General features: G+C 56.5%; 1 protein-coding gene and 1 pseudogene across 2 annotated transcripts; both read left to right on the forward strand.

Moving 5' to 3' along the window:
* LOC102175121 lies at positions 10,091-14,955 on the forward strand (annotated as a pseudogene).
* On the forward strand, positions 20,784-24,101 carry LOC102174835 (leukocyte immunoglobulin-like receptor subfamily A member 5). Of its 2 annotated transcripts, none has more exons than XM_018063487.1 (5): positions 20,784-20,965; positions 21,114-21,149; positions 21,322-21,621; positions 21,831-22,133; positions 23,088-23,872. In XM_018063487.1, exons 1-5 carry the CDS (start codon positions 20,827-20,829, stop codon positions 23,207-23,209), a joined length of 900 nt encoding a protein of 299 aa, XP_017918976.1. In that variant the 5' UTR covers positions 20,784-20,826; the 3' UTR covers positions 23,210-23,872. The 2 variants fall into 2 exon arrangements, with proteins under 2 accessions (XP_017918976.1, XP_017918977.1); XM_018063488.1 differs by having other exon boundaries at positions 20,785-20,965; positions 21,322-21,606; positions 23,088-24,101.

A 24,951-nucleotide genomic window follows, 5' to 3' on the forward strand; every position in this document is an offset into this window, starting at 1 on the left:
ACCATCGGGTGAGACCCCTGCTCCCGTCTGGCCACCACAGACCTCCTGTTGCCGATCTCAGCCCAGCTCCCACGTCGCTGTGCTCACGCCCGCAGCTCCAGCCACACCCACCCCACTCCTTCCCGGCTCCTGGGTCCTGCTGTGACCCCTCCCTCCCCTTGCCCTGTGACCTCACGGCCCCTCCTTCAGGGCGCCTTTCCCAGCTCTGTGGCCTCTGGCTGACCTTCTGGTGTGGGGGTGCAGCCCCAGGTCTCATGAGGACGCGTGCATCAGTGGATGGCCCACACGCTCCAAGACCCCTCCTTCACCCCCCAGCAAAGGGCGCGGGAGAGCGGGCGCCACCCCCCAGGCCCTGCAGGGACAGCAGGCGCTCACCTCGCAGTGAGAGGGGCCCCACGCCAACAAGCAGGCAGAGTCCCAGAATGCAAGGTGCTGACGAGGAAAGTAAATCAAGAGACGGGACTGGGCACACGGGGCTGGCACACTCGGTAGGAAGGTCCTGAGGCAGGAGGGATGTGCTTTAGCAGGAAGACGGACGTGTGCCAGGCCAGATGAGCAAGAGGTCAGGGCTCAGACAGAAATCAGGGCCGCACAAAGCACCCGGAGGCTCCCGGGCATCAGGAGGCCCCTGGAGTTTCCATCAGAAGAGAGAGCTGAACTGACCCGAGGTCCCAAGCCTCATCTGGGCACAGCAGGGAGCTGGCTGGACAAGGGCAGCAGACCCAGGAGGCGCCTGTCCTGCTTCACGGTCTCCCTCCAGCAGAACAGGCGAGACGCAGACTCCCAGGAAGGGACAGGCGCCTGTGAGCCCCTGAGATTGAGACGAAGGCGGGAGGCAGACCCCCAGGAGGGGAAAGACACCCTGTGAGCCCCTGAGATTGAGACGAAGGCGGGAGGCAGACCCCCAGGAGGGGAAAGACACCCTGTGAGCCCCCGAGATCGAGAGGAAGGCGGGAGGTGCCCCCCTGTCCTCCCGGTGGGGGGGATTCTGGGAAGGATGTACAGACGCGTAGCAGATGGGTCCCTCTTCTCTGGGCCCCCAGGCGCCCCATCTCACACACCTCCCCCTCGCAGGCTGCCACGTCCGAAGCCCCCCAGGATGTGACCTATGCCCAGCTGAACCACTCGACCCTCAGAAGGGGGACGGTCACACCCCCCGGCCACCCGTTGGGGAGCCCCCAGCAGAGCCCAGTAAGCACGTGGCTCTCGCCATTCGCTAGCCCAGGAAGGACCCAGACCCCGGGCTCCAGGGACCAGATCTCAAGGACCCCAGGAGGCACGGGAGCTGCCAGCAGTGGACACCACCTAGCCACCAGCAGCCAGTCCCTGGGCTCCTAATAGACCACCAGGAGCCCCTGGGACCCTTTCAGGTCAACTGGTTGTGCACTCAAAGATAACCAGTACCCTGACATTCGTGAGGTAATGCCACATACTTGTCTAAAATCAGTGTGTGGATGAAAAGTAAACTGGCTCCAAGCTCTACTCCCTCCTGGAGGCTGAAGGGGGCAGTCTCACTGAGTTTCTTGGAATAATAGAACTTATCATGCTGGTGGGAATCAGGCTCCCTGTCGGCGAGGGTCCTGCCCAGCTTCCAGCAGCTGTCCCAGTCCCTGCCTTGTGGGTCCACGCTTCGCCTTTGAAGCCCAAACGGAAGACGAGACTTGCTGCCTCTCTCTGACCACGTCTGCGGCTTTCCTCTCCGGCTGCTGAGGACGCGGGTAACTCTGCAGACCCCCCCACCTCATTTAGGACCATGCCCCGTTCTCCTCTCAGCCGCAGCCGCGTGATCCTTCTTGCCATGTCAGGTAAATGCCACAGGCTTGGGGGGTAGGAAAGTAGGCATCTTTCTGGGGGGTCTTTATTCTGCCCATCACACGTTGTACGTGTGTGCACCATTCAATGGCGACTAGTAACCGTATACAGTTGTGCAGCCATCACACAAACCAGTCATAGAACACATCTCACCATCCCTCAAACTCTGCTTGCCTGACTGCAGGGGCGCTCTGATCTCTGCCCTAGGTGGCCACTGAATGCTTTTTGTGTTTATAAACTTGCTTTTTAGGATATTTCATATAAAAAGATTTAAAATATTTAGTCTTTCATTCAGGCTGTTTTCCTAAATTTAGCATAATTTCTTTTTTATTTTTTTCCGTGTTTAGCATTGACCTATAGTTTCCTCTTTTACTGTTGACTATATTCCATGGATTGTATGTACTGCGTTTTGTTTATTCATTTACCAATTAATAAACATTCGAATTGCATCCAGTTGTTGACTATGATGAATAAGCTTGCAAAAAATGTTCCTCCTATGTCTGTGCGTATACAAAGATAAATGTGTGTATTGAGAACCGAAACCAGAAGCAAACCGTAACGAACAACAAGACAACACAGACGTTGGAAACTGTATTCAATAAATGATAATGTAAATAATATGCATCAAATGTACGAATTTAAAACACCAATATGTGCAGGAAAAAGATGATGAATTTAGAAAATTTAGAACCATGAATGAATATATTACAAAAGCCTAAAAAAATCAACGATCTCACCACTCACACCAAGAATTTAGGAAGAGATAGTAAATTATTTCACTTGAAGGTAGAAGGTGGGAATAATAAGGACAAGGGTAGCTAATGATGAAGACAGTTGAGAAGTAGAGAAAATCAATTAAGGCGAAAAAACCGCACTCATTCTTGGCAATAGTCATAAATCCTAACCACCACAACCCAGGTAAAAAGAGAGAAACCATATTTTTTAACATCATGAACAGACTCGCAGGCTGCAGCACAAATCCTACAGAATTTATTTGGTGACAGAACATGAAACATTTGATACCAGCATCCAGAAAATGAAGAGAAAATGGAAATATTCAAGTGCACAATTTACTAAATGGACTTAGGATTGAATGGAATATTGACCACTTTATTCACTGACTCGGTAATCAAATGCCCACGGTTGAACTATGTAGACTCTAAAACAGTCAAAAGGAGAGACAAGGAAGGCAGAATGGTGGTCGCTAGGCTTGGTGTGAGGGGGAGGGGAGATACTTTGGTCAAAGGGCACAAACTTGTGGTTATAAGCTGAGTAAGGTCTGGGCATTCCACGTACAGCAGGGTGATGATAGCTAGTAACACTGTATCACATTTCGAGTTTTGTGAAGAGAGTAGATATTAACCACAAAAAAGGAAACAGTAGCTGTGAGGATATGGGGCGGTTAAGTGAAGCTGTGGTGGTAACTAATTCCGCATGTGTATCAGTTCGGGTTGCCTTGCTGGAGATTATGTATTCCTTTTCTTAATTTAACAAATAACTGACAGTCTTTATCCAACTGTGCTGGGTCTGAGGTGGGGCCCGCGGGATCCAGCAAGCGGGACATGCAGTTGGGCATGGAGGGGTCCCGGGAGCCCCTACTCTTCCCCCCTGCCTCTGAGGAGGAGCCCCCTCCCTGAGGACCGGCTCCTCCCTCTCCCCCGTCCCCACCAGGGGCAGGGGGTCCCTCTTCTCTGACCACTGTGGTGTGCACACTGACACAGCCTTGCAGTGTGAGCTCCTGGATTTCAAGGAGAAATTGGCTCCGTTACTGGAGTCCTGTGGGGCCCATTTCCAAGGGTCCGGAGACACCCCTGACACAGAGGGTCACAGGGCTCCCCTTGGTGACCGTGGCCCTGGGTCAGCCCAGATGGAGGGTGTCGGGGGATTCCTGGGAAGGACGCAGAGCTGAAGGGTCGGGTGCCCTTCTGCCCTCGGTTCCTCCAGATGTCACTGCAAGGCTGTCCCCAGACCAGTCACCATCTGTCCACACGCACTGCACTCCCCGCCGATGGCAGGGCTGGGGCCTGTCGTGGGGCTGAAGCAGGGGCTCAGGGGAGAACTCACCCACCTTGATCTGGTCCCATAGGCCCCGACAGGGCCCTGGAAGTGTGGGGATAATAGACATAACCACCCCAAAATAAAGGGGGTGAGAACAGTGCTCCCTATAGATGTATAAGGTCTCTACATTTCCTGCGAGGAGGTGAAATTCTCTTTCCGTGTAAAGCTGGGTATGCGCCTGATAATCTCTAGGGCCGCCGCTTAAACAGCAAAGACGTACAGTTACGGCACCAATGGAAAAATTAAAACGGAATGCTGAAAACATTTTTAAATCCGAGGAAAAGCAGGAAAGGGTAAATAGAAGAACAAGAAAGGAGAGGAAGAACATTGTAAAAGATGAGATGGTAAACCCAAACGACAATCTTACCAGTAATAACATTATATGAGGATGGCCCAAAGACAGCAACTCAAGGACAGAGATTGTCAGACTGGTTTGAGAAAGGACCACCGCCACCAAGAGCCTACACTAGGAAGTTTAGAAAAAGCTCACTCCAAACACAACATATGAAAGATATGAAGGGACCTGGGAAACACCACTCCATGTGACGTCAGCCTGACACGAGGTAGCTCCTGTTGGATGATTCCCTGATGTGAACCGCTGGGAACAGGCAGATCCCTACAGGCAGGAACTGGAACAGAGCCGACCAGGGCCTGGTTCTAAGAGGACCTAAGGGATTCTCGCTTCGCGGGTACAGAGCTTCTGTTTGGGATTACCAAAATGTTCTGGAAGATGGACGGTGGCCATGAATGCCGGCACGGTAAATGTGCTTAAGGCTGCTGAACTACACGCTTTAATCATGTTTCAACAGTGGAAAATATCAGTGTGTAGGTTTTATACCGTTAAAAAAAAGGAGAAGGGTTAAAAATGTACTATGCACACTCTAACCAGAAGAAAACTTAAGCGGTTGTATTGGTTGCCGTTTACCACAAATGGCCACAGACTTGGCGAATTGAAAGACTTACATGGCCCTACAGCTCCAGAGGTCAGGAGCATGGAATCGGGCTCACTGGCGTGAAGTCAAGAAACAAGAAGTTTCATTTAGTTCATCTCAGCCCAGGACCGGAATTCCGGAAGGCAGCTGAATTCTAAATATTGATCATGTGTCCAGCAATGTTGGAAAACCACTTTGAAACCTTTTTTCTTTCTTTCTTTCACTGTGCCAGGTCTTTGGTGCGGCCTGTGGGATCCAGTCCCCCGACCAGGGATCAAACCTGGGCCTCCTTGCCCTGGGAGTGTGGAGTCTCAGCCGCTGCACCAGCAGGGAACTCCCAGAGAACTCCTTCCCAACTAGAGCAGAGCATCTTTGGGCTACTTTGTTTTACATGCACACAGGGGCGCAGTCTCTTCGTAACACAGTCTGGTTCTCGCCCTCCAGAGCCGCCCGCTCTGGCTGGCCTCACTTCCTTGGTTCGTGCCGCCCGTGCGCGGGTGAGGGCCGTGGTCATGGGCACGTACGTGGATCCTTGCCAGGCACAGAGGAGAGGACCCCCGTCCTCACCTTTACAAGTGGCGTCTAGGGCTGGTTAAACACGCCTTCACCGATGGAAGGAAATCCCCTTTTACTTCTGATGTGTTTTTATTTCCACCAGAAACCGTTAGCATATTGTACCAAAGGCTTTGCCTGCGTGTGTTGAGGTGATTATTCTTTCTCTTGTGGTATCGATATATTGCATGATGTGATAGATCCTTAAAAATTTAAGTTACTCTGTCCATCCAAAAACAAACCAACCAACCCACAGTACAGGCATGAGTAACGTCCCTTGAACATGTCACTGAATCTGACTTGCGTACCCTGTTCATGGATTCACATCCAAGCCCATGGAGAGGTCATCCTTTCCCTTTAATGTTTAAAATTCCCTTCTCAGATTTTGGTGAATACATCCTTCTGGCCTGATAAACGTGTTGACGTGTTGAGGTATATGCCTTCTTTTTCTGTTTGAAAGAAAAGTTTATGCAGTTACAGAGTGTGTGTGCTTAATAAGCACATAACTGTTTGGGACTTCCCTGGTGGGCCAGTGACTAAGGCTCGTCGCCCCCAGTGCGGGGGCCCAGGTTCCATCCCTGGTCAGGGAGCGAGATGCCGCTTGTCACACGAAGGATCCGCAAACCGCAGCTGAAGACCCCAGACTCTTCGCTCTCCGCCGTGAGGACCCAGCGCAGCCAGCTAAAGCACACAGGGAAAAATTTCAGTTTTTCTTTAATTAGTACTTAAGTGATTGGAAGAACTCCCCAGGGAAGCTTCCTGAACTGACCCACGCATCAGAAAACGGTTACCACATAGCTTTACTTAAGGCCTCTGGCTCGTCACTTGGTTGCCATTTCTTCGTGATGAGAACGTTTAAAAATCCACTCTCTTCACAAGACTCAAAATGCAATACAGTGTTACCAGCTCTAACTGCCTGCCGCTGTATATCTGATGCCCAGAACTTACTCACCTTGTAACTGGGAGACTGTGACCTTGACCAGAACGTCCCCCTCTTTCTCGCGCACTCCAGCCCCGGGAACCAGCATTCTACCCCGTTCGCCTCAGTCTGACTTCTGTAGACTCTACGTACCGCAGTCGCGGGCGTTTGACTAGAGGCAATGCGTGAGGGGACAGGAGATCCGGTCAGCCTTACGTTCGCAGCTTACCATCTGACATTGCACACGTGAAGGTGACCATCTCATCTGTATCTTCTCTGTCGGCATGTCTCGAAATGTTTCATAATGTTCTGCCACTATCTTTATAAGGTCTATAGAATCTGTGGTAGTCCTGGCAATTTCTTCCATAATATGGGAAATGTGTGGCTTCTCTCTTTTTTACCTTGGGCCTGGTGGCCAGGGTTTATGAACGTTGTCAAGGAGTTTCTTTTTGCATTAGCTGATTTTTTCTACTCTGTGGTTGCCTTCGTTTTTAGCTACCTTTGTCACTGTTATTCCCGAATTGCACCTTCATTTGAAATTTTTTCCACTTTCCCCTAAATTCTTGGTGTGATAAACCGGGCCATCGGGCTTCTTTTAGGCTTCTCTGATATATTCATTCACGGTCCTCGATTTTCTCAATTCGTAGGTTCCGTATGTGTTCTGTACTTTATCATTCATCAAAAATATTTTCTATCGTCTCTTTTGTTTGGATTTTTGGTTTTGGTTTTCAAATAACACATTGATTTTGAGATGTCTGTTTCATCACTTTCCAAGTATGAGGATATTAGGTATCCTTCAGGGTAGAATTAGGTGATTCCCAAAGGGTCCCAGGGGCTCCTGGTGGTCTGTTAGGACTGGCTGCTGGTGGCTAGGTGGTGTCCGCTGCTGGCAGCTCCCGTGCCTCCTGGGGTCTGAGATCTGGTCCCTGGAGCCCAGGGTCTGGGTCCTTCCTGGGCTAGCGAATGGCGAGAGCCGCGTGCTCACTGGGGTCTGCTGGGGGCTCCCCACTGGGGGGCCGGCGGGTGCGGCCGTCCCCCTTCTGAGGGTTGAGTGGTTCAGCTGGGCGTAGGTCACATCCTGGGGGGCTTCGGACGTGGCAGCCTGTGGGGGGAGGGAAGGTGTGTGAGATGGAGCGCCTGGGGGCCCGGAGAGGAGGGACCCATCTACTGATGGTGTGACCAACCATCTGTCTGCCCTCTTCCCCTCTCTGTCCTTCAAGTCCAGCAATCCCCCCGACAGGGAGGAAGGAAGAAGGGGAGCACCTCCCCACCTTAGTGTCAATCTCGGGGGTTCACCAAAGTGTCCGTCCCCTCCTGGGGGTCTGCAGCCCGCCTGTCTGCTGGAGGGAGACAGAGACGCAAGAGGGGCCTCCTGGATCCACCGTTCCCTCCTCTGGTCAGCTCTCCTCTGTGTTCCCAGATGTTTGTTCAGCTGCTCAGGTGTGTCTCACTCTGCAGCCGCGTGGACTGCAGCACGCCAGGCTTCCCTGTCCTTCACTATCTCCTGGAGCTTGCTCAGACTCATGTCCACTGAATTGGCAATGCCATCCAACCACCTCATTATCTGCCGTCCCCTTCTCTTCTTGCCTTCAACCCTTCCCAGCTACAGGGTTTTTCCAGTGAGTCAGCTCTTCACATCAGGTGGCCCAAGTACTGGCGTTTCAGCTCTAGCATCAGTCCTTACAACGAATATTCAAGGTTGATTTCCTTTAGGGTTGACTGGTTGGATCTCCTTGCTGTCCAAGGGACTCTCGAGAGCTGTCTCCAACACCACAGTTCAAGAGCATCAGTTCTTTGGCGCTCAGCCTTCTTTATGGTTCAGCTCTCGCATCTGTATGTCACTACTGGAAAAACCATAGCTTTGCTAGGTGGACCTTTTAATACGCTGTCTAGGTTTGTCCTGGCTTTGCTTCCAAGGAGTATGGCTGCAGTCGCTGTCCACAGTGATTTTAGAGCCGAGAAAATAAAGGCTGTCACTGTTTTCATTGTCTCCCCATCTATTTTGCCATGAAGTGATGGGACCAGATGCCATGATCTTCGTTTTTGGGATGCTGATTTTTAAGCCAGCTTTTTCACTCTCCTCTTTCACCTTCATCAAGAGGCTCTTTAGTTCCTCTTCGCTTTCTGTCATTAGGGTGGTGTCATCTGCGTATCTCAGGTTGTTGATATTTCTCCTGGCAATTCTGATTCCAGCTTGAGCTTCATCCAGCCCAGCATTTTGCATGTACTCTGCATATAAGTTAATAAGCAGGGTGACAATATACATACAACCTTGACGTACTCCTTTCCCAACTTGGAACCTGTCCTTCGTTCCACATCCCGTTCTAACTGTTGCTTCTTGACCTGAATACACATTTTTCAGGAAACAAGGCAGTCTGGTGTTCCCACCTCTTTAAGAATATTCCAGTGTGTGGTGATCCACACAGTCAATGGCTCTAGCGTAGTCAACGAAGCAGATGTTTTCCTGGAGCCTCCTTGCTTTCTCTATCATCCAACCACTGCTGGCACTCTGATTGCCAACTGCCAGCGCTCTGCGAGCATTCTTCATCTTGCTCACTGAGGTCTTCAGCTCCACCGGAAAGTTTCCTTTTCTTTAGAATCAGTCTCCTTGGGGTCTTCAGCTCCACCGTCCCGTTTCCTTTTGTTCAGAATCCCAGTCTCCTTGGTGATGCGCTATTTCGGGGCATTCCTCACTGCCCTGAGCTCGCTGAGCGGCCTTGCTGAGCTTCCGTACACCTGACCTTCCTCACGGCAGCTCCTCGGAAGTCCCCACCAGATCGGAACGCTCCGCGGCCTTCGGCTCCTTTCTTGGGGACTGTCATTATTCTGTTTGTGGCAGAAATTCCTCTTCCCGCGGCCGCCTCCAGCGGCTCCTGTCCTGGGGCCCCTTTCTGCTTGATTCAAGGACGCGACACCGTGGAAACCGGAGCACTTGCCTCTCTTTTCCAGTAGGTGGCAGAGACGCAGCGCAGGTCTGGGGTTTCTCCGCCCGAGTCGCCCGAAAGTGCTTGAGAACGGGTGCCTCCCACACTCCAGTGCCTCTGTCGGAGGTCCCACCTCTGACACTAAGCTGGTGGCCCCAGGGTCGTCGGCGCCTGCGTCCCCAGGACGGCGGGCTCCTCCCCCGGCTTGGGGCCTCGGAGCCGCAGGGTCTGTCACCGGAGTGAGGCGGGGAGACGTGCGCAGTGCCCAGAGCCGTCGGGGTTGCGGGCTCCCCAGCTGCGGATGGGGAAGTCCCGGGAATCTCCGCGCCTGGTGGGACATGGCCCCAGGCACGTGGCTGGCTCCCCGTGGTCGTGGGGGCCTATGAGGACAGGAGGCCCAGGGTTGGTGCGCCGCCTCCCCGCTGCTGCTGGGTCCTCTGGGGCTGCAGGACCCGCGGCTGCGGCCAGAGGGTGGGGATCACGGGCGCCTGCCCAGCTGGGACCCTCCCGAGGCGTCCTGTGCGCCTCCCTTCTCACCCAGCACCCCCGCGTGCGCCCCTCGGTTGAGCTGCGGGTACTTCCCCGGTTACAGACGGAAGCGGAGAGGCAAAGGGCGCATGTCCACCCGCCACGCGGGGGTCCCTCTGCTGCACACTGTCTGATGTCCACCCCAGTGTCATCGATGATTGCATTTGAGGCCCACGTGGGAAGCAGCTGTCCAAGTCAGCATCTGCCCACAGACTCATCCAGATGGGTTTGGAAAGACCATAACCCTCCCCGGCAGTGCAAGACTCTTGCGCTGTGGTGACGCCACAGCGGCGCTCCGTGTGGGGTTCTTCCTTCTGTCTCCCGGGGCGCGGTGAGCGCCTCCTTTTCATTTCTCAGACCCCCAGATGCCTCCTCCCAAACGACTGCGTTTGTTCCTCCCTGATTCGGGCAAAGTGAACCCTTACAACACGTGTGGGGGTGGGGCTGTCATTTCAGAGCAATGGAGTGAGGAAAGGGAGGAAGCGGCCTTCGTCACCTCGGAAGCGGTGGCCCCACACCTTGCCTTACAGCGTGTGACTCTGCGTGTGTGTGTGCACATGTGTGTGTGTGTGTGTGTGTGTGTGTGTGTGTGTGTGTGTGGTTTAATGCCTTCCAACATTTGGGCCTGAATCCTGAAAGGTCTCCACAGTCTGGCGTGAAGGGTGACACCCAGCTTTCAAGGGGGCGCTAAAGAAACAGAAATACGTCAAGTGATTTCTCCAAGCAGATGGAGGGACCAGCCCGCTGGGCAGGAACTGTGCGAAGTAAAGCCTGGCTCCCAGGCCCAGGAGGAAGGGCTGTCTTCCCGGGTGAGCGGAAGAGCAGCGCACCACCCCGACTTGGGGCCTGCTCCCCCCGCCCCGGGGCTCACCAGGTCACCGGCTGCCTCACCCACACTCCTGGGTCTGGGCTCCCGACCCGAGGCCACCCTCCACACAGCACCTTGCTACCTGCCCCTTCAGAACCGTGTCCCACTCAAACTGCTCACCAGTTTCAGGGCAAGCTCCAAACTCTTCTAAGTGGACTCAAGGCTGTTTGTCATGCCGCAGAGGAGGCCCCCCAGCCTCAGCTCTCACTTCTGTTTTGCTCCAAACCTGAAGGCTGCAGTCACACCACAAACACACATACACACACACACACTCAGACGACTTCACACAATGGTGAGCCGTTTAACACACGTGTGCTTTCCCATATCTGCTTTTTTTAGGGTCTCTAGACCTGGCAGACCCGTTCCCATGCCTCCAGCTGAAACTCCATGGCGAGAGTAAAACCGCGGTTACTGCTGCGTCTTTTCTGAATCTTCGTGACTGCTGCGGGGTACGGGGTACGCCAGGGACGCACCGTGATTCACATGAGCGTTTCTCTTCCGGTGTTTTATGCGCTGCTGGAGTTCAGGTGCTGCCGAGTGTCTAATTCACACACTGGCTTTCTCTAGCCTATCTGCAATACAGTGGCACGCATGACGCTCATGAAGCAATCGGAGCCTCAGGGTCCAGCGTGTCTCTGCCCTAATCCAGGGCCCCTGAGCCTGGGGCAGCAGCACATAACCGCCCCCGCCTCCCCACCCCCCCACCCCCGCCCACACAGCCCTTGTGTCTCTAGGGCTCTCTGGAACGTTCCTTCCTCTCTGGAACGGTCTCACTCTCACCCCAGGTCTCCACCTCCTCAGAAAGCCACTCTCTAACTCACAGTCCACTCTGGCCTCAGAGGCCTCCCGCCCCCGCCATTGCCTTTCCTCTCGCCTGGGGTCCTGAGGGGGCAGGCGGCCAATGGGAGGGTCTCGGGAGGAGTGAGGTGGGGACCCTGGGTCAGCCCAGTGCAGCCCCTCCGGGCTCATCCCCAGGACACTCTCAGGGCCCGGCCCCCAGCCCCAAGGATCCGATTCAACAACTGGGGAGTCTGGTCCTCTATGCTCAGGGAGATCCCAGGCCACCGGGGCAGCTTCAGAGTCTCTCAGGGGAGCCAGGGCCCCTCAGATACCTGAGGACAGGCTGGTCTCCCAGGGGAAGAGAGCTCTCGGCTGGCCTGCGGAGGATACAGACTCCACCCCACGAAGAGGCCCCCCAGTCATTCGAGTTGAGGTCCCCAAAGCCTCTGATGGTTGGTAAAGGGGAGTGGCAGTGACGGGGTGCACTCAGCTCTTGCTCAGGACAGGCTGGGGCACACAGCGCCAAGGGGACAGGCCACGCCCATCAACAAGGAGCCCCCAAGCCCCACGCCAGTGTCCACCAGGGGCACAGTCCTGGCTCCACTTCCACGATGTCCCTCTCTGAACCTCAGTGCGCTGCTCTGCACAGTGGGTGGAGCCGGGCGGCAGGCTCCCATCGTCTGTCTGCTGGGAGAGTTGGTGGAGGTGGACCCTGGGACCGCTGCATGGCTTCAAGGGGGGGGGGGGCATTCAGCAGGTTAGGGCCTTGGAAAGCACCAGAACGTTCTGACCCGTAGCTCGGTGCCCTTCGTCCCCTGCTCCCCCCCGCCCCCCTCCTCTGACGCGAACCCCACAGCAAATGCAGCAAGTCGGGGGAGCGGGGGATGGGGAGGCCTGGCGCCAGAGACCCAGCAGGGGGTCTTCCGGAGCCCCGCACCAAGGAAAGGGGCCTGCGTTCGGTTCTGAGCGCCCTACCCATTAAACAGTCTAAAGTTCCTAGAACGCTCCTTCCACCCCCACTCATTCCCTGATCCTCTGGACAGAGATCCGGGATTCCCGGGAGAGGGAAAGTGGGGAAGGCGCTCCCGCATGGAGATGGCAGGGGGCTGGATGGCACCCGAGGGGCCGCCCCGGGGACGGCAGGGGCGCCCCGGGAGGGTGCCAGGGCTCAGCGGGAGCGGAGCAGCAGGAGCGGGCGCAGGGGTGAGGAGCGGCGGCGGGATAAGGGGGTCGGTGGCTTTGAGCGAGAACGTGAGTAGCCGGCTTCCAAGGAGCCGAGTTTCGCAACGGCTGTGAGGAAATCCTCAGACTTGCTAATGCAGTTAGCAAAGAAGGCTCGGAGGGGGCCTACCGGATTTCGAAATGTCAGTGCAACCTCATTTTTAACAGATGACTTCAATGGATGACTGTAACACAGAGAATCAGTGGCAGATGTAGACCACAGACAGCGGTTACCGGCGGGGAGAGGGGAGCGGGGGATTCAGAGGCGTGAAGCGCGGGAGCCCTGAGCTGAGACAGCAGGAGAGGCGCCCGAGGGAGAGGTCGGCCGGGAAGCCTGGGGCGGAGGCGCCCGCCCTCGAGCCTGTCTGCCCGGCTTCCCCACGCCGGGCTACGGGAAGATGAAAGAGACTCCGCAAGCCTAGCCTGAGCCTCCTGGACCCGGCACAGCCCCGCTTGTCCAGGCCCAGGCGGCCCCCAACCCCCCAAAGAAGGAAAGAAAGAAAGTGAAGTCGCTCAGTCGTGTCCGACTCTTTGCGACCCCGTGGACTGTGGCCTGCCAGGCTCCTCCGACCATGGGATTCTCCAGGCAACAGTACTGGAGTGGGTTGCCACTTCCTCCTCCAGGGGCTCTTCCCAACCCAGGGGTCGAACTCAGGTCTCCCGCATTGTGGGCAAACTCTTTGCCTTCAGAGCCACAAGAGAATCTCCCAAACCCGGACTCAAATCAGGTGGAGGGTTTGGGCTGGACACTGGGTCAGGGACCACAGTGCCCCCCGGATGCCTCCCTGTCCCTCGGGCCGCTTTTGACGCCTCAGCTCATGAAGAAGGGGACGAGGAAGGTGAAGATGAGGCGGGGAAGCGGCAGGTTGGAGGCCACCCCAACACTGGGCTCAGCTCGGGGTGTCCCGGCAGCCTTGCCCTCCCCGCCCTACTCATCGGAAAACCTGTTCACAGCGCCCACCTCGCAGAGCTGTGAGAGTCTTCTGGATGCTGCTGTACTCAGAGAAGCACCTCGCTGACACCCCGCTGCAAGCTTTGGGGCGCCCCCAGGGCCAGCGGGGAACCTCATGCACCCCAAGAGCCACCTTTCACCCTGGGGAGGGGCTGCGACGCCACAGGCTCCCTCCCCCTGCTGTCGTTTGACTTCCCCATGGGGACCACCTCCCTGGCCAGGTCCGCTAGGTACTCTCGTGGCTGAGGAGGGCGTGACAGGGTCTCCACCAGGGCCCTCTGGGGGCCCTGGGGAGAAAGGTTGATTAAACTGGACTCCAACGTCTCCTCTGGGCCCTGACCCGGGTCTCGTCTCCTGGACTCTGCCCAGCGGCTTTGGAGGAATCACCTGGGCCCCAAGGAGAGTGAAGTCTGGCACGCCCTGAGGCCAGCATCCTCATCAGCAGCGCATGAAGGGCCGGGGACCGCGTGGCCCAGGAGCTCTTCCAGGCCCAGACGTGGGAGCTGCAGGAGAGGCCGAGCAGCCTGGGGGAAGCTGGGCAGGACAGCGCCCCGCGGGAGGACCCTGTCTCCTGTGTGCAGAGCATCTCAGATGAATTCCTTCAGACAGGTGGCAGCCTTGTCCCCCTCAGCACCGGTGAGGGCGAGGAGGAACCGAAGGACATTTTCCTGCCAGAATTGTCTGCACCTTCCAGGAAGGGCCTGGGGCGGCGGTGGAGCCAGCCATACCTGCGGATGCCAGGCAATGCTGGGCTGAGGGGCTTCCTGTCACCCATAAAGGCATGTGCCCACCACAGGTGACTCGGGGACTCTGTCCCTGGACAGAACTGGCTCAGCAACCCGGTGGCGGACGTGGGTGGAGACTTGGCGATGGACACAGTCCCTGAAAAGTGCACTTCTCCAGCGGTTTCTTCTATGATGAACTCCGTGCCACGGCTCATGACGGGGTGAAAGGGCGGGCCGAAAACGGGGACAGCTTCGGCAGGGAGCTACTGCTAGCCCCGTGGGCCCTCATCTCTGCTGACGTCAGGCGGCGCACCTGTTCTGACTCGCAGCGCGCCCTGCACCGCCGCTGCCCTCAGCCTATGGCCAGGAATCTGCAGGCAGAGGCCGGGAAGGCACACCGGCTGGACTTCCAGCAGGGCTGAAAGGCTCCTTCAACATGAATGTGGCCGGCAGAACAACGCCAGCAACTGCGGCGCCTCTGTGCCGCAGGACTGCCCACACCTGGCCCTGTCTCGGCCGCTCAGCTCCGCTCAGCAGGACGCGCCTGAGCTTCGGCAGCCATCTAGGAGGAGCTGTGTCCGCAGACTCGGGGCCCGCCTCAGGGCCCAGGCCTCAGGCCTGTCGTTAGTGGGCAGCGGAACGTGGGAGACCCTTCCCGAGCAGCTCCACTTCTTTGGTCTCTAGCCTCTTTCCCCCCAGTTCCCTTTGGTTTTCCATATCTAAATGCTTTAACGGATTTCTGTATTTTTGTTTTCTTTGAGAGAATACTTGCTGATCTCTGATGTTCAAGGGGTGGCCATGGAAAAATCCCCAGTTTCCCGCTGTCTGCAGGGGAGTATGGCCTTGTGGCCTGGGTGGGGCAGTGACCTGCCTTCCATGTGCAGGGCAGGCGGTGGGGGGCAGAAAAATCTGGGCATGGTGGGCGGGCAATGGGGTTACTGCCTGCCAAATCTTCAAACATCATATATTATTTATATATATATATATATATATATATATATAAACGCCATGGTCCTGCCCTGTCAACAAAGGATCCTTGGGAGATAAAAAATAAATTAACAAGTCACAAGGATATCTCATATAGCATAGGGAATATAGCCAATATTTTATAACTCTGGAGTATAATCTATAGCAAAAATTGAATCACTGTGTATAATATATACACTGTATATAATACTGTATGTTAATTAAATCAACTATGTTTAATTAATATACATTATGTGTCTATAATATGGACATATGTTACACGTACCTTGATTGACATGGAAACTGTTACAGGCGTAAGTGTTTGTTAGGCTTGCCTGGTGGCTCAGACAGTCAAGAATCTGTCTGCCATGGGAGAGACCCAGGTTCAATCCCTGGGTCGGGAAGATCTCCTGGAGAAGGGAAGGGCCACCCACTCCAGTATTCTTGCCTGGGAAATCCCATGGACAGAGGAGCCCGGCGGACCACAAGCGTGCCTGCTAACTCACTTCAGTTGTGTCCGACTGTTTGCAACTCTGTGGCCTGTAGCCTGTTCATAGTAATATATGCAAATGAATGAATAAATAAATCACTACATGGGAGAAAGAGAAAACAAGTGTAGAATGCCAACTTATCAATACAGAGGGAGGGGTAGAAAGAGATCACCATTATTTAGTTCCCCTCATGTCAGGGGAGACTCACCCACAATTACTAACAACGGCAATTGTGTGTCTGCCAGACGTATGTTGTACGTCTCCCAGTACTGGACGAGAACCCAGCATCTATCCCGACGCCGACCGAATTCCAAGGGAGAACTGGGGACTTCGCCATGAGAGCCCGGGCAGATGCCTGCTTGACGTGACCAGGCGAAGAGCACGCGTGGCCAGGGTGGGGAAGGGGGCCCACCTGGGCTCCTGACACCATGGAGACGGCCACAGCCTCTTTTCCGGGTGTCCGCCCAACAGTGCATGACCTGGGTCAGCTCATCCGTCCACACTCCTGGCACAGGTTGAGGGTCATCTACAAATCCTGTACCCCTGAAGACGGTCTGGGGCCCAAGGCACCAAGACTGGGGGGTCGTGCAGATTCTGGGGGACGACAAAATAGGACAACCACTGGCAACATATGCTTCCGGGTGAAACCCTGGACCCAAAGGGAAAACTGAGGCTGTCCGGCAGGTGAGTAAACGTGAACTGGGACTGAGGACTTGCTGAAATCCACATCAGTAAAGACCTCCAAATGGGCAGATTCAGGGTCACGGAGACGAGTGATCGTGTCTATGGGAGGCACACACTGGTGCATTTACGGTAACGGTGCTTTATCTCGGGGCTTCCCAGGTGGTGCAGTGGTAAAGAATCTGCCTGCCAGTGCAGGAGATGGAGGAGATGTGGGTTCAATCCCTGAGTCGGGGGTGGTGGTTTAGTCACCAAGTCGTGTCCTCGTGTCCGGCTCTTGCGACCCCGTGGATTGTAGCCCGCCAGTCCATGGGATTCTCCCAGCAAGAATACTGGAGTGGGTTGCAATTTCCTTCTCCAGGGGATCTTCCTGACCCAGGAATCAAACCCGGGTCTCCTGCCCTGCAGGCAGATTCCTTACCGACTGAGCTATGAGGGAAGCCTAGGGTTGGGAAGATCCCCTAGGAAATGGCAACCCTCTCCAGTATTCTTGCCTGGAGAATTCCCACGGACTGAGGGGCCTGGTGGGCTACAGTCCATGGGGTCGACAAGAGCTGGACACAGCTGAGCAACTGAGTACATACGTGTTTTATATCAGAAAGCATCTGCGTGTCTACATGTTTCTGCGTGTCTACACATGTGTAGCAGACTCACTCTCCCGCCGCGTCCCTCCCTGCCCACGTCATTCTCTTCCGACGGCTCTCTCTCTGTACATCTGTTTTTGTGTCTATCTCTATCTCAATTGGGTAAAATGTTACTCAACTGGGAATGTAGGTCAAGATGATGTGGGAAAAAAGGCAATTCTTGTAAGTTTCCCTGTAAAACAATAAGATCACTTCGAATGAAGAGATTTAATAAGAGAGTAAGGTTTTGAAAATGTTCTGGGGGGTGGGGGGCATTAATGCATTTTTTTTAAACCTCTGTGCAGGTTACGTGTCCTGCAGGTTGCTCCTGTTTTCCTTGAAGCCCACGTGGGCAGAGCTGGGGGCGACTATGACCTTGTCAGGGCTGAGATCCTCTGAGATCTTAGCGCAGCCTGAGCGCTGGGTCTGGGATATTGTGGAAGCCAATTTCTAACATTATGCAGGTGCTCTATTCGGACTCTGAAGCTAAGATGAGAGCCCCCAGAGAAAGGCCATTTCTCCCCAAGCCTTACCCGCTCCCCTGCCTCTGCCCAGGAGGTGAACAAGTGTAACTGGAGAGGATGCAGGTCCTGGGTCCTGGCAGGAGGACTGGCTGGGGAGGGTCTGGGCTTCTCTGTGATCCCAGACACAGCCCTGCCCCGTGCTGGGCCCGGTCTCCCCAGGTAAGACGAGAAGAGTGTGCAGGGCTGCGTGGTTTCAGGAATCTCGGCACGAGAGGGAGTTTATCACTCCCCAGACGCAGCCGTGCGCGATTCACTGTCTAAGGAGGGCAAACAGCTGGGCAGCCCAGTGAGTCCCGGCTCGCCATGGGGGCCCCACACGGCCTTGCTTGGTTCGGCATGTGGGCTCTGAGGTCCCCGGCCAGGGGTCAACACTGCTGCCCCCTGAAGCGGAAGCCCTGAGTCTTAGCAACTAAAACCAGGGGAGGGAGGGGGAAGGGAGGGGAACTTCCCCTCCTGTCACTCAACTCCCAGCAGCACCTGACCTCAGCCCTCCTCTTGACATAGGACACCCCCGGGCTGCTGGGATGCCGCTCCTCAGGGGGGCCCTCCTGACGCCAAGTGGGCCCCGCCTTCCTGGTCCTCCTACCGTGGTTCCTTTGAATTGGTGGTGTGCCCACGTCTCAGATGGAACTGCTGCCAGGGATGGCTGCATGCTGTGTGCGCTGCACGAGGGAGTCCCGGGGTCTGAGATGCTTGCCCATTCTTATTCACACAGAAACCGCTGTAGGCTAGCCTGGCCCTCGCCTGGGATCCTCTGTCTCCCCTTCACTCCATTTCCTCTTCCCTCTGGCCCTGTGGACTCAGATGCGGTGGAACCACCCAACAGTGTGCCTTGGGGGGTACCTGTAGGCACTGGGCACCTCCTCTCACAGGAAGCGCACCCCAGCCATTGCGTCAACACGTGAGACCAGCCTGTATTTTAGGTTGTCATACCCCAGGGTACAGCTGCACCCTCTGTACACTCATCATTCACAAGTATTTCCTACCCTGCCTCCCTACTGAGAGCCAGCCGTATGTAATCAGCGGCCCATGAGCCGCCTGCCCGGTCCGCCCAGCAGGCAGCTCAGCAGCACACGGACAACTCGCAGACGTCTCGCAAAGGCCTACTACGCTTCAGGGCTCATCACTCCCAAACACCCGAACGATGCTCTCAGCCCTTTCCCGTGTCATCGCAGCGTCTGGAGACACTGATTGGCTGGGGCGGTGGGCTGACTCACACATGCACGTGTTTACGTGTGGCTGTGTCTCACTGCCCCGCGCTGCAGCACGCGGATCTTGCGCTGCAGGCACCACCGCTCCAGCTGCGGTCTGTGGCCTCAGCAGTCGCAGCACGTGGGCCCGGGTGCTCCACGGCGCGTGGGGTCTTAGCTCCCCAGCCAGGGATCGAACCCGTGCCCCCTGCCTTGCAAAGCAGATCCTTAGCCATCGGACCACCAGGGAAGTCCTTGTTTATTCCTATTGAGGTGTCGCTGATATGCGATATTACAGTCGTTTCAGGTGTACAATCTAGTGATCCAAAATGCTTAAGATTATACTCAAAATGTTACGGACTATAGCTAAAGTTATTATAAAATACTGGCCATACTCTGGACTTACAGCCACTATCCTAGAGTAAACACATTGCCACACACGTCCATAGGCTACCGTGAATACCATGGATATCTGACAAGGCTGTTTCAAGAGAGGAAAACTCGAATCTCAGGCCCCCACATCAACCTAGATGGAAAAGAACTTTTAAAAATTTGGGGTGGGTGGAGTCCGATTGTAACCTGATTGCTCAGTTCACACAAGCAGTGGGTGATTAACACATATCTAAATAAATATCACTGCAGACAGTGACTGCAGCCACGAAATTAAATGATGGTTGGTCTCTGAAAGAAAAGCTATGACAAACCTAGACAGCATATTAAAAAGCAGAGACATCTCTCAGCCAACAAAGGTCCGTCTAGTCAAGGCTATGGTTTTCCCAGTAGTCATGTATGGATGTGAAAGCTGGACCATAAAGAAAGCTGAATATCAAAGAACTGGTCTGTTTTGAACTGTGGTGTTGGAGAAGACTCTTGAGAGTCTCTTGGACTGCAAGGAGATCCAACCAGCCCATCCTAAAGGAAATCAACCCTGAATATGCATTGGAAGCACTGATGCTGAAGGTGAAGCTCCAATATTTTGGTCACCTGATGTGAAGAGGACTCACTGGAAAACACCCTGATGCTGGGAAAGATTGAAGGCGGGAGGAGAAGGGGATGGCAGAGGATGAGATGGTTGGATGGCATCGCTGACTCAATGAACATGAGTTTGAGTAAACTCTGGGAGATAGTGAAGGACAGGGAGGCCTGGAGTGGTGCAGTCCATGGGGTCGAAAAGAGTCAGACACAACTTAGCAACTCAACAAGTAAATATCAATTTCTCCAGATAACTCAGAGATCTAACTCAGCTTACTGCCATAGAAGTTTTAGACAAAAACCACAGAATGAAGAAGAAAGCCCTGCCCAAGGATCGTGGAGCCCCGAGGAGACAGGAAGGACCCAGGGGCTACTTCCCAGGAGGGCAGAGGACAGCAATACGAGAAGAAGACAGGGCCCTGAAGGGGGGTGTGATGGGGGAAACCCACACTCCAGGGCAGGGGAGGAGTCAGTTTCCCTCCTTATTCCCCGAGCATCTCCTCTGGGCTCTCGGCCACGCGGACACCACTGAGCCCAGGGAGACGCTGACCGTGTGTCCCTCATAAAGAGCAGCTTTGTGGACACAGAGGGGAAGGAGAGGGTGGGACGAACAGAGAGTATCATGGAAACGCGCACAGCAGCTCGTGTAAAACAGACCGCGGGGGAATGTGCCCTGTGACTCGGGGAGCTCACACAGGGCTCTGCACAACCTAGAGGGGAGGGATGGGGCGGGAGGGCCTGTGACACATACGGCCGATCCATGCTGATGTGTGGCAGAAACCAGCACCACACTGTAAAGTAACCATCCTCCAATTTAAAAACAGCACCTGTCTCTGGGGATCTGAGCCCTCCCCGAAGCATCTCCAGGGCCTCATGACCCCAGCCACGGTGAGGACCCCACGGGGACCTGCTGATGGGCGGGCGGAGGAGGAAGTAGACCCCGAGGCGAGGCGAGGCTCGCAGAGGGAAGCAGCCTGGCCTTCCTCATCTGGAAGGGGCGTCTCAGGAAGTCACGGGGCTGGCTTCCTGCTCTGCCATGGAGACAAATGCCAGGCTTCCTGGGAGGGACAGTTCTCCTTTCTGTGGGGACACTGATGTGACGCCCTTGATGAGAAAAACCCGCCTCAGACTGCCAACACCCTGTGGTCTGTCTGTCCGGAGGGCACCCAGGTCTCCTCCATCCCCACAGCCTGGACCGCAGGGAGGAGACGCCATGGCCCCCACCCTCCCCGCCCTGCTCTGCCTCGGTGAGATGGGAGGGGCAGGGGAGCCCTGGTCTGGAGGGACCCCCCAGCCAGCCTGCTCCGTCAGGGGACCCCAGGGCCCCAAGGCTCCCGGGAGGAGAGGCGCTGCTCAGGGCTGAGGGCACACCTCTCACAGGGCGCTCTCTTCCAGGGCTGAGTGTTGGCCTGAGGACCCAGGTGCAGGCCGGTGAGTCTGTCCCAGGGCCCAGCTCCCTCCTCTCCTGGCGACAAGGGTCACCCCCAGGCCATGGGGGAGGGAGGGCAGCTGGGGCTCATGGAGGGGTCTCTGGGAGGTCTGGGCTGTGAGCTGGGGCCTGAGGGCAGGACACCTGGTGAGCCCGCCTCTGATTTCCTTCCAGGAACCCTCCGCAAACCCACCATCTGGGCTGAGCCGGGCTCTGTGGTCACCCGGGGGAGCCCCGTGACCATCTGGTGTCAAGGGCCCCCGAATGCCGACAGCTTCAGTCTGAACAAAGAGGGCACCTCAGCCCCCTGGAACGCACAGCCCCCAGCGGAGCCCTGGGACAGGGCCAACTTCTTCATCAAGCGCGTCACAGAGCAGCAGGCAGGGAGGTACCACTGCTCCCACTTCATCGGAGTTAACTGGTCAGAGCCCAGCGAGCCCCTGGAGCTGCTGGTGGCAGGTGAGGGGCCAGCGGGTCAGTCGGGGACCAGACTCTGCACAGGCCCCACCGGGGAGCCCCAGGGGTGATGCTGGGACCAGGGGGAGGGGTCCCAGGGAGGGACAGAGAGACGGGGTGGGGGAGGGGAGAGACTCGGAGAGACAGAGACAGCGCTGAGGGGCCAGAGAGGCCCGGGAGTCTCGCTCAGAACCCGCCCGGTGCCCGCACCCCCTCCCCCTCTGCAGGACGGCTCAGAGACAGCCCCTCCCTCTCGGTGCAGCCCGGCCCCTCGGTGACCTCAGGGGAGAATGTGACCCTGCTGTGTCAGTCAGAAAACAGGACGGACACTTTCCTTCTGTCCAAGGAGGGGGCAGCCCAGCGCCCCCTGCGTCTGCGCTCCCAGGACCAAGACGGGCGGTACCAGGCCGAGTTCTCCTTGAGCCCTGTGACCTCAGCCCACGGGGGCACCTACAGGTGCTACCGCTCACTCAGCACAGACCCCTACCTGCTGTCCCAGCCCAGTGAGCCCTTGGCCCTCCTGGTCTCAGGTGAGGCCCAGCCTGTCCTTCTGACTCAGCAGCTCGGGGCTCTGAGCCCCAGGAGCACCGAGTGGTTGTGGAGGAGGGGGCACTGAGGAAGGGGCCCCTTCCTCCTGCACTGGGGTCCTGGAGGGGCAGGTGGGCAGTGGGAGGGTCTTGGGGAGGCCACAGGGCCGTGCAGGGCAGAGGGGAGTGAGGTGGGGACCCCAGGTCGGCCCAGCACCCCCTCCTGGGCTCATTCCCAGGACCCATTCTCCCAGCCACAGACCCAGATCCGAACCTGGGGAGACTCGAGGCTCTGTGCTCAGGGGAGACAGCCCACCCCAGGGCACTTTGAGATTCTCTGGGAGGACAAGGCCCCTCAGATCGTCAAGGGCCGGCGGGGAGTCAGGCAGAGATGGCGCGGGAACCACAGGCTGCAGGGGCCTGAGGCTGCTGGATGGGGGTCAGTCTGGGAGGAGCAGGCCCGCCCCACCCCATCCTGCCCCCAGAGGCTGCAGGGATCGCCCCCTGCCCCAGGCAGAGTCAAGCCGGCAGACGCAGAGGGCTGAGCAAGTGCCTGTGGGGGGCGGTGGTGGGTCTGTGGGACCCCGCAGGCCACGCTCAGGGGTGGGGGCAGGGGCGGGGGTGGGGGCGGGGGTGGGGGCTGGGGTGGGCCCACCCTGTGTTGTCTGAACTCCGGCAGCTCAGGGTCTTGAGCAGGAACGTCTGAGACAGTAAGATAGAGAGGCCCTGGGAAGCTCCTGAGGAGGACACGGCCCACCCACAGCCTCCCTTCAGGACCCTCAGGCCCCGCTGACACCCTCCCCCATCACCGCGGTCAGACCCGCGAGTGGGAACGAGGACAGCGTCCCTGTCAGGGGCTGGGCTCGGGGCCAGTCATCTCCCGGGAGGCGGGTGCCCTGGGGTGCACACCCTGGTGCGGGTGACGGGGCCGGGCTGACCTGTGTGCCCTCACCCCAGACTACACGGTGCAGAATCTCATCCGGATGGGCCTCGCAGCCTCGGTCCTGCTGCTCCTCGGGATCCTGCTCTGCCAGGCTCGGCATGACCACGGAGGAGCCCGAGACAAGGCCCGGAGCTGAGCACCGGGACCCCGCACCGCCCACAGCGTGGAGCCCAGGACGAGAGCTTCCGGCCCGGAAGCTTCTGGAAGAGCCTTTGACCTGGGGGGAGATGTACGCTGGGCGGGAGGAGGCCCGGGAATCCCTGGTGGGGGGAGTAGGGGGGGCGCTGGAGGCTCGGCTCACGGGGGCCCCCTCCCTCCCCCCCAGGGAGGATGCGCCGACTCCTGTCTCCGCTCACACACCACCACCCCCCCCCCACCCCTCCGGCTCAAGGCGCATCCCAGTGCCAGGGGCGGGTCCTCGCCCTGCACGCCTGCAGGCTCTGTCCACTCAAGGGAGACTGAGCTTCATTGTTAATGCCAGCCACCTCTGGTGTGCACAAAGACCTCCATCCCTTCGCTCAGAAACAGACTGAGGTAGACTCCTCCCAGGCTCCAGAGGTTAAAACTCCGCCTGCCAGCGCAGGAGCTCGGGTCTCAGCCCCCGTTCCAGATGATCCCAGCTAACCCTGTGTGCCCCCAACCTCTGAGCCCGCGTGCCGGCGGACTCCGCAGGAGGGGAAGCCCTGGGCTGCCACTGGAGAGTAACCGCCACTCTTCACAACCAGAGAAAAGCCCAGAGCAGCAGCAGTGAAGACCCAGCACAGCCAAAAACAAATACTCAAATAAACACTTGTTTATAGAAAACAGATTGTCACGTAAGAAACTGAATAAATGGGTGAAAGTGGGCCCCATTGGGAAAACATGGATCCAGAACTCTTCCCTGAGCCCCCCAGACCCCTCACGCCCTGCTCTCCTCATCAGATGACACCCGGTGCCGTTTCTGCAGATGCCATCGCTGCGAGGGGACACCCTGACGTTTGAAGTGACAGCCAGGTGCCGTGCTGGTAAACGGCTAAGGAATACAACATTTTATAAAGAGCCCAGGTGTGTGAACTGTGTGTCTCCTTTGGTGCAAACGCTCTCCGTGGCCAACCTCAAGGAGCCTGGGTGAACGCGCCAAAGGCCGGGTGGGAAGGAAGGAGCAGGCTGGCTTTCCCACAGGAGGGAGTCTGGTCCAGCCAGCCCCCATGATGGCCCCACATGCACAGATGTGTCCTTTGCATTACACAGCACGGTTAGATCATTTCCATGTCAGTTTCAAGCCCCACTTTCCACGAATTCAGATGCCCAAACCTTAGTCCATTCAGACGAGAGGGAAAGAGGAAACAGTGCAAGCACCAATTGGGGGAGAAAACTCGGAGCACTTTGGCTCCAATACCTCACAGCTTGGAGTGCAAATCGCCTCAGTAATTTGGGGAGGAAATAACAACCGTCAGCTAACAGGGAGAGACACACAGCCCCCACCCAGAGTTATGTAACCGAGCGGGAAATTGTGCAGAACCACCGGTACACACGCAGGAGAGCAAGGACAGAGGGCCGCTCGTATCAGACAGGTCTCGGAAAACAACTCTCAAACAGGAACGCTTTGGCGTAGACATGCCATGGGGCTTTTTTTGAGTTAAGAGAAGACTGTAGTGACACGCTAAGAGTTAACAAAAAGTTAAGACAAAACTCCTCGGAAACCATTGGCTAGTGATTCTCCCTTGCAATATAAATTAACACCAGTCTAGAATGATCTGCAACCTGTTGCTAGTGTTAGCTTTCCAAAACTGCTGGGAAACTGCGAATCAGGTGCTGCGCTTGGAAACCTCTGGTCTGCCAGGCATGCCCCTCCCTTCCTCCCTCACCTTCCCCCAAACCACCACGGTTTCCCAGGGG

The sequence above is a fragment of the Capra hircus genome, chromosome 18 (assembly GCF_001704415.2).
Source record: "Capra hircus breed San Clemente chromosome 18, ASM170441v1, whole genome shotgun sequence".
In the NCBI taxonomy this organism is placed as follows: Eukaryota; Metazoa; Chordata; class Mammalia; order Artiodactyla; family Bovidae; genus Capra; species Capra hircus.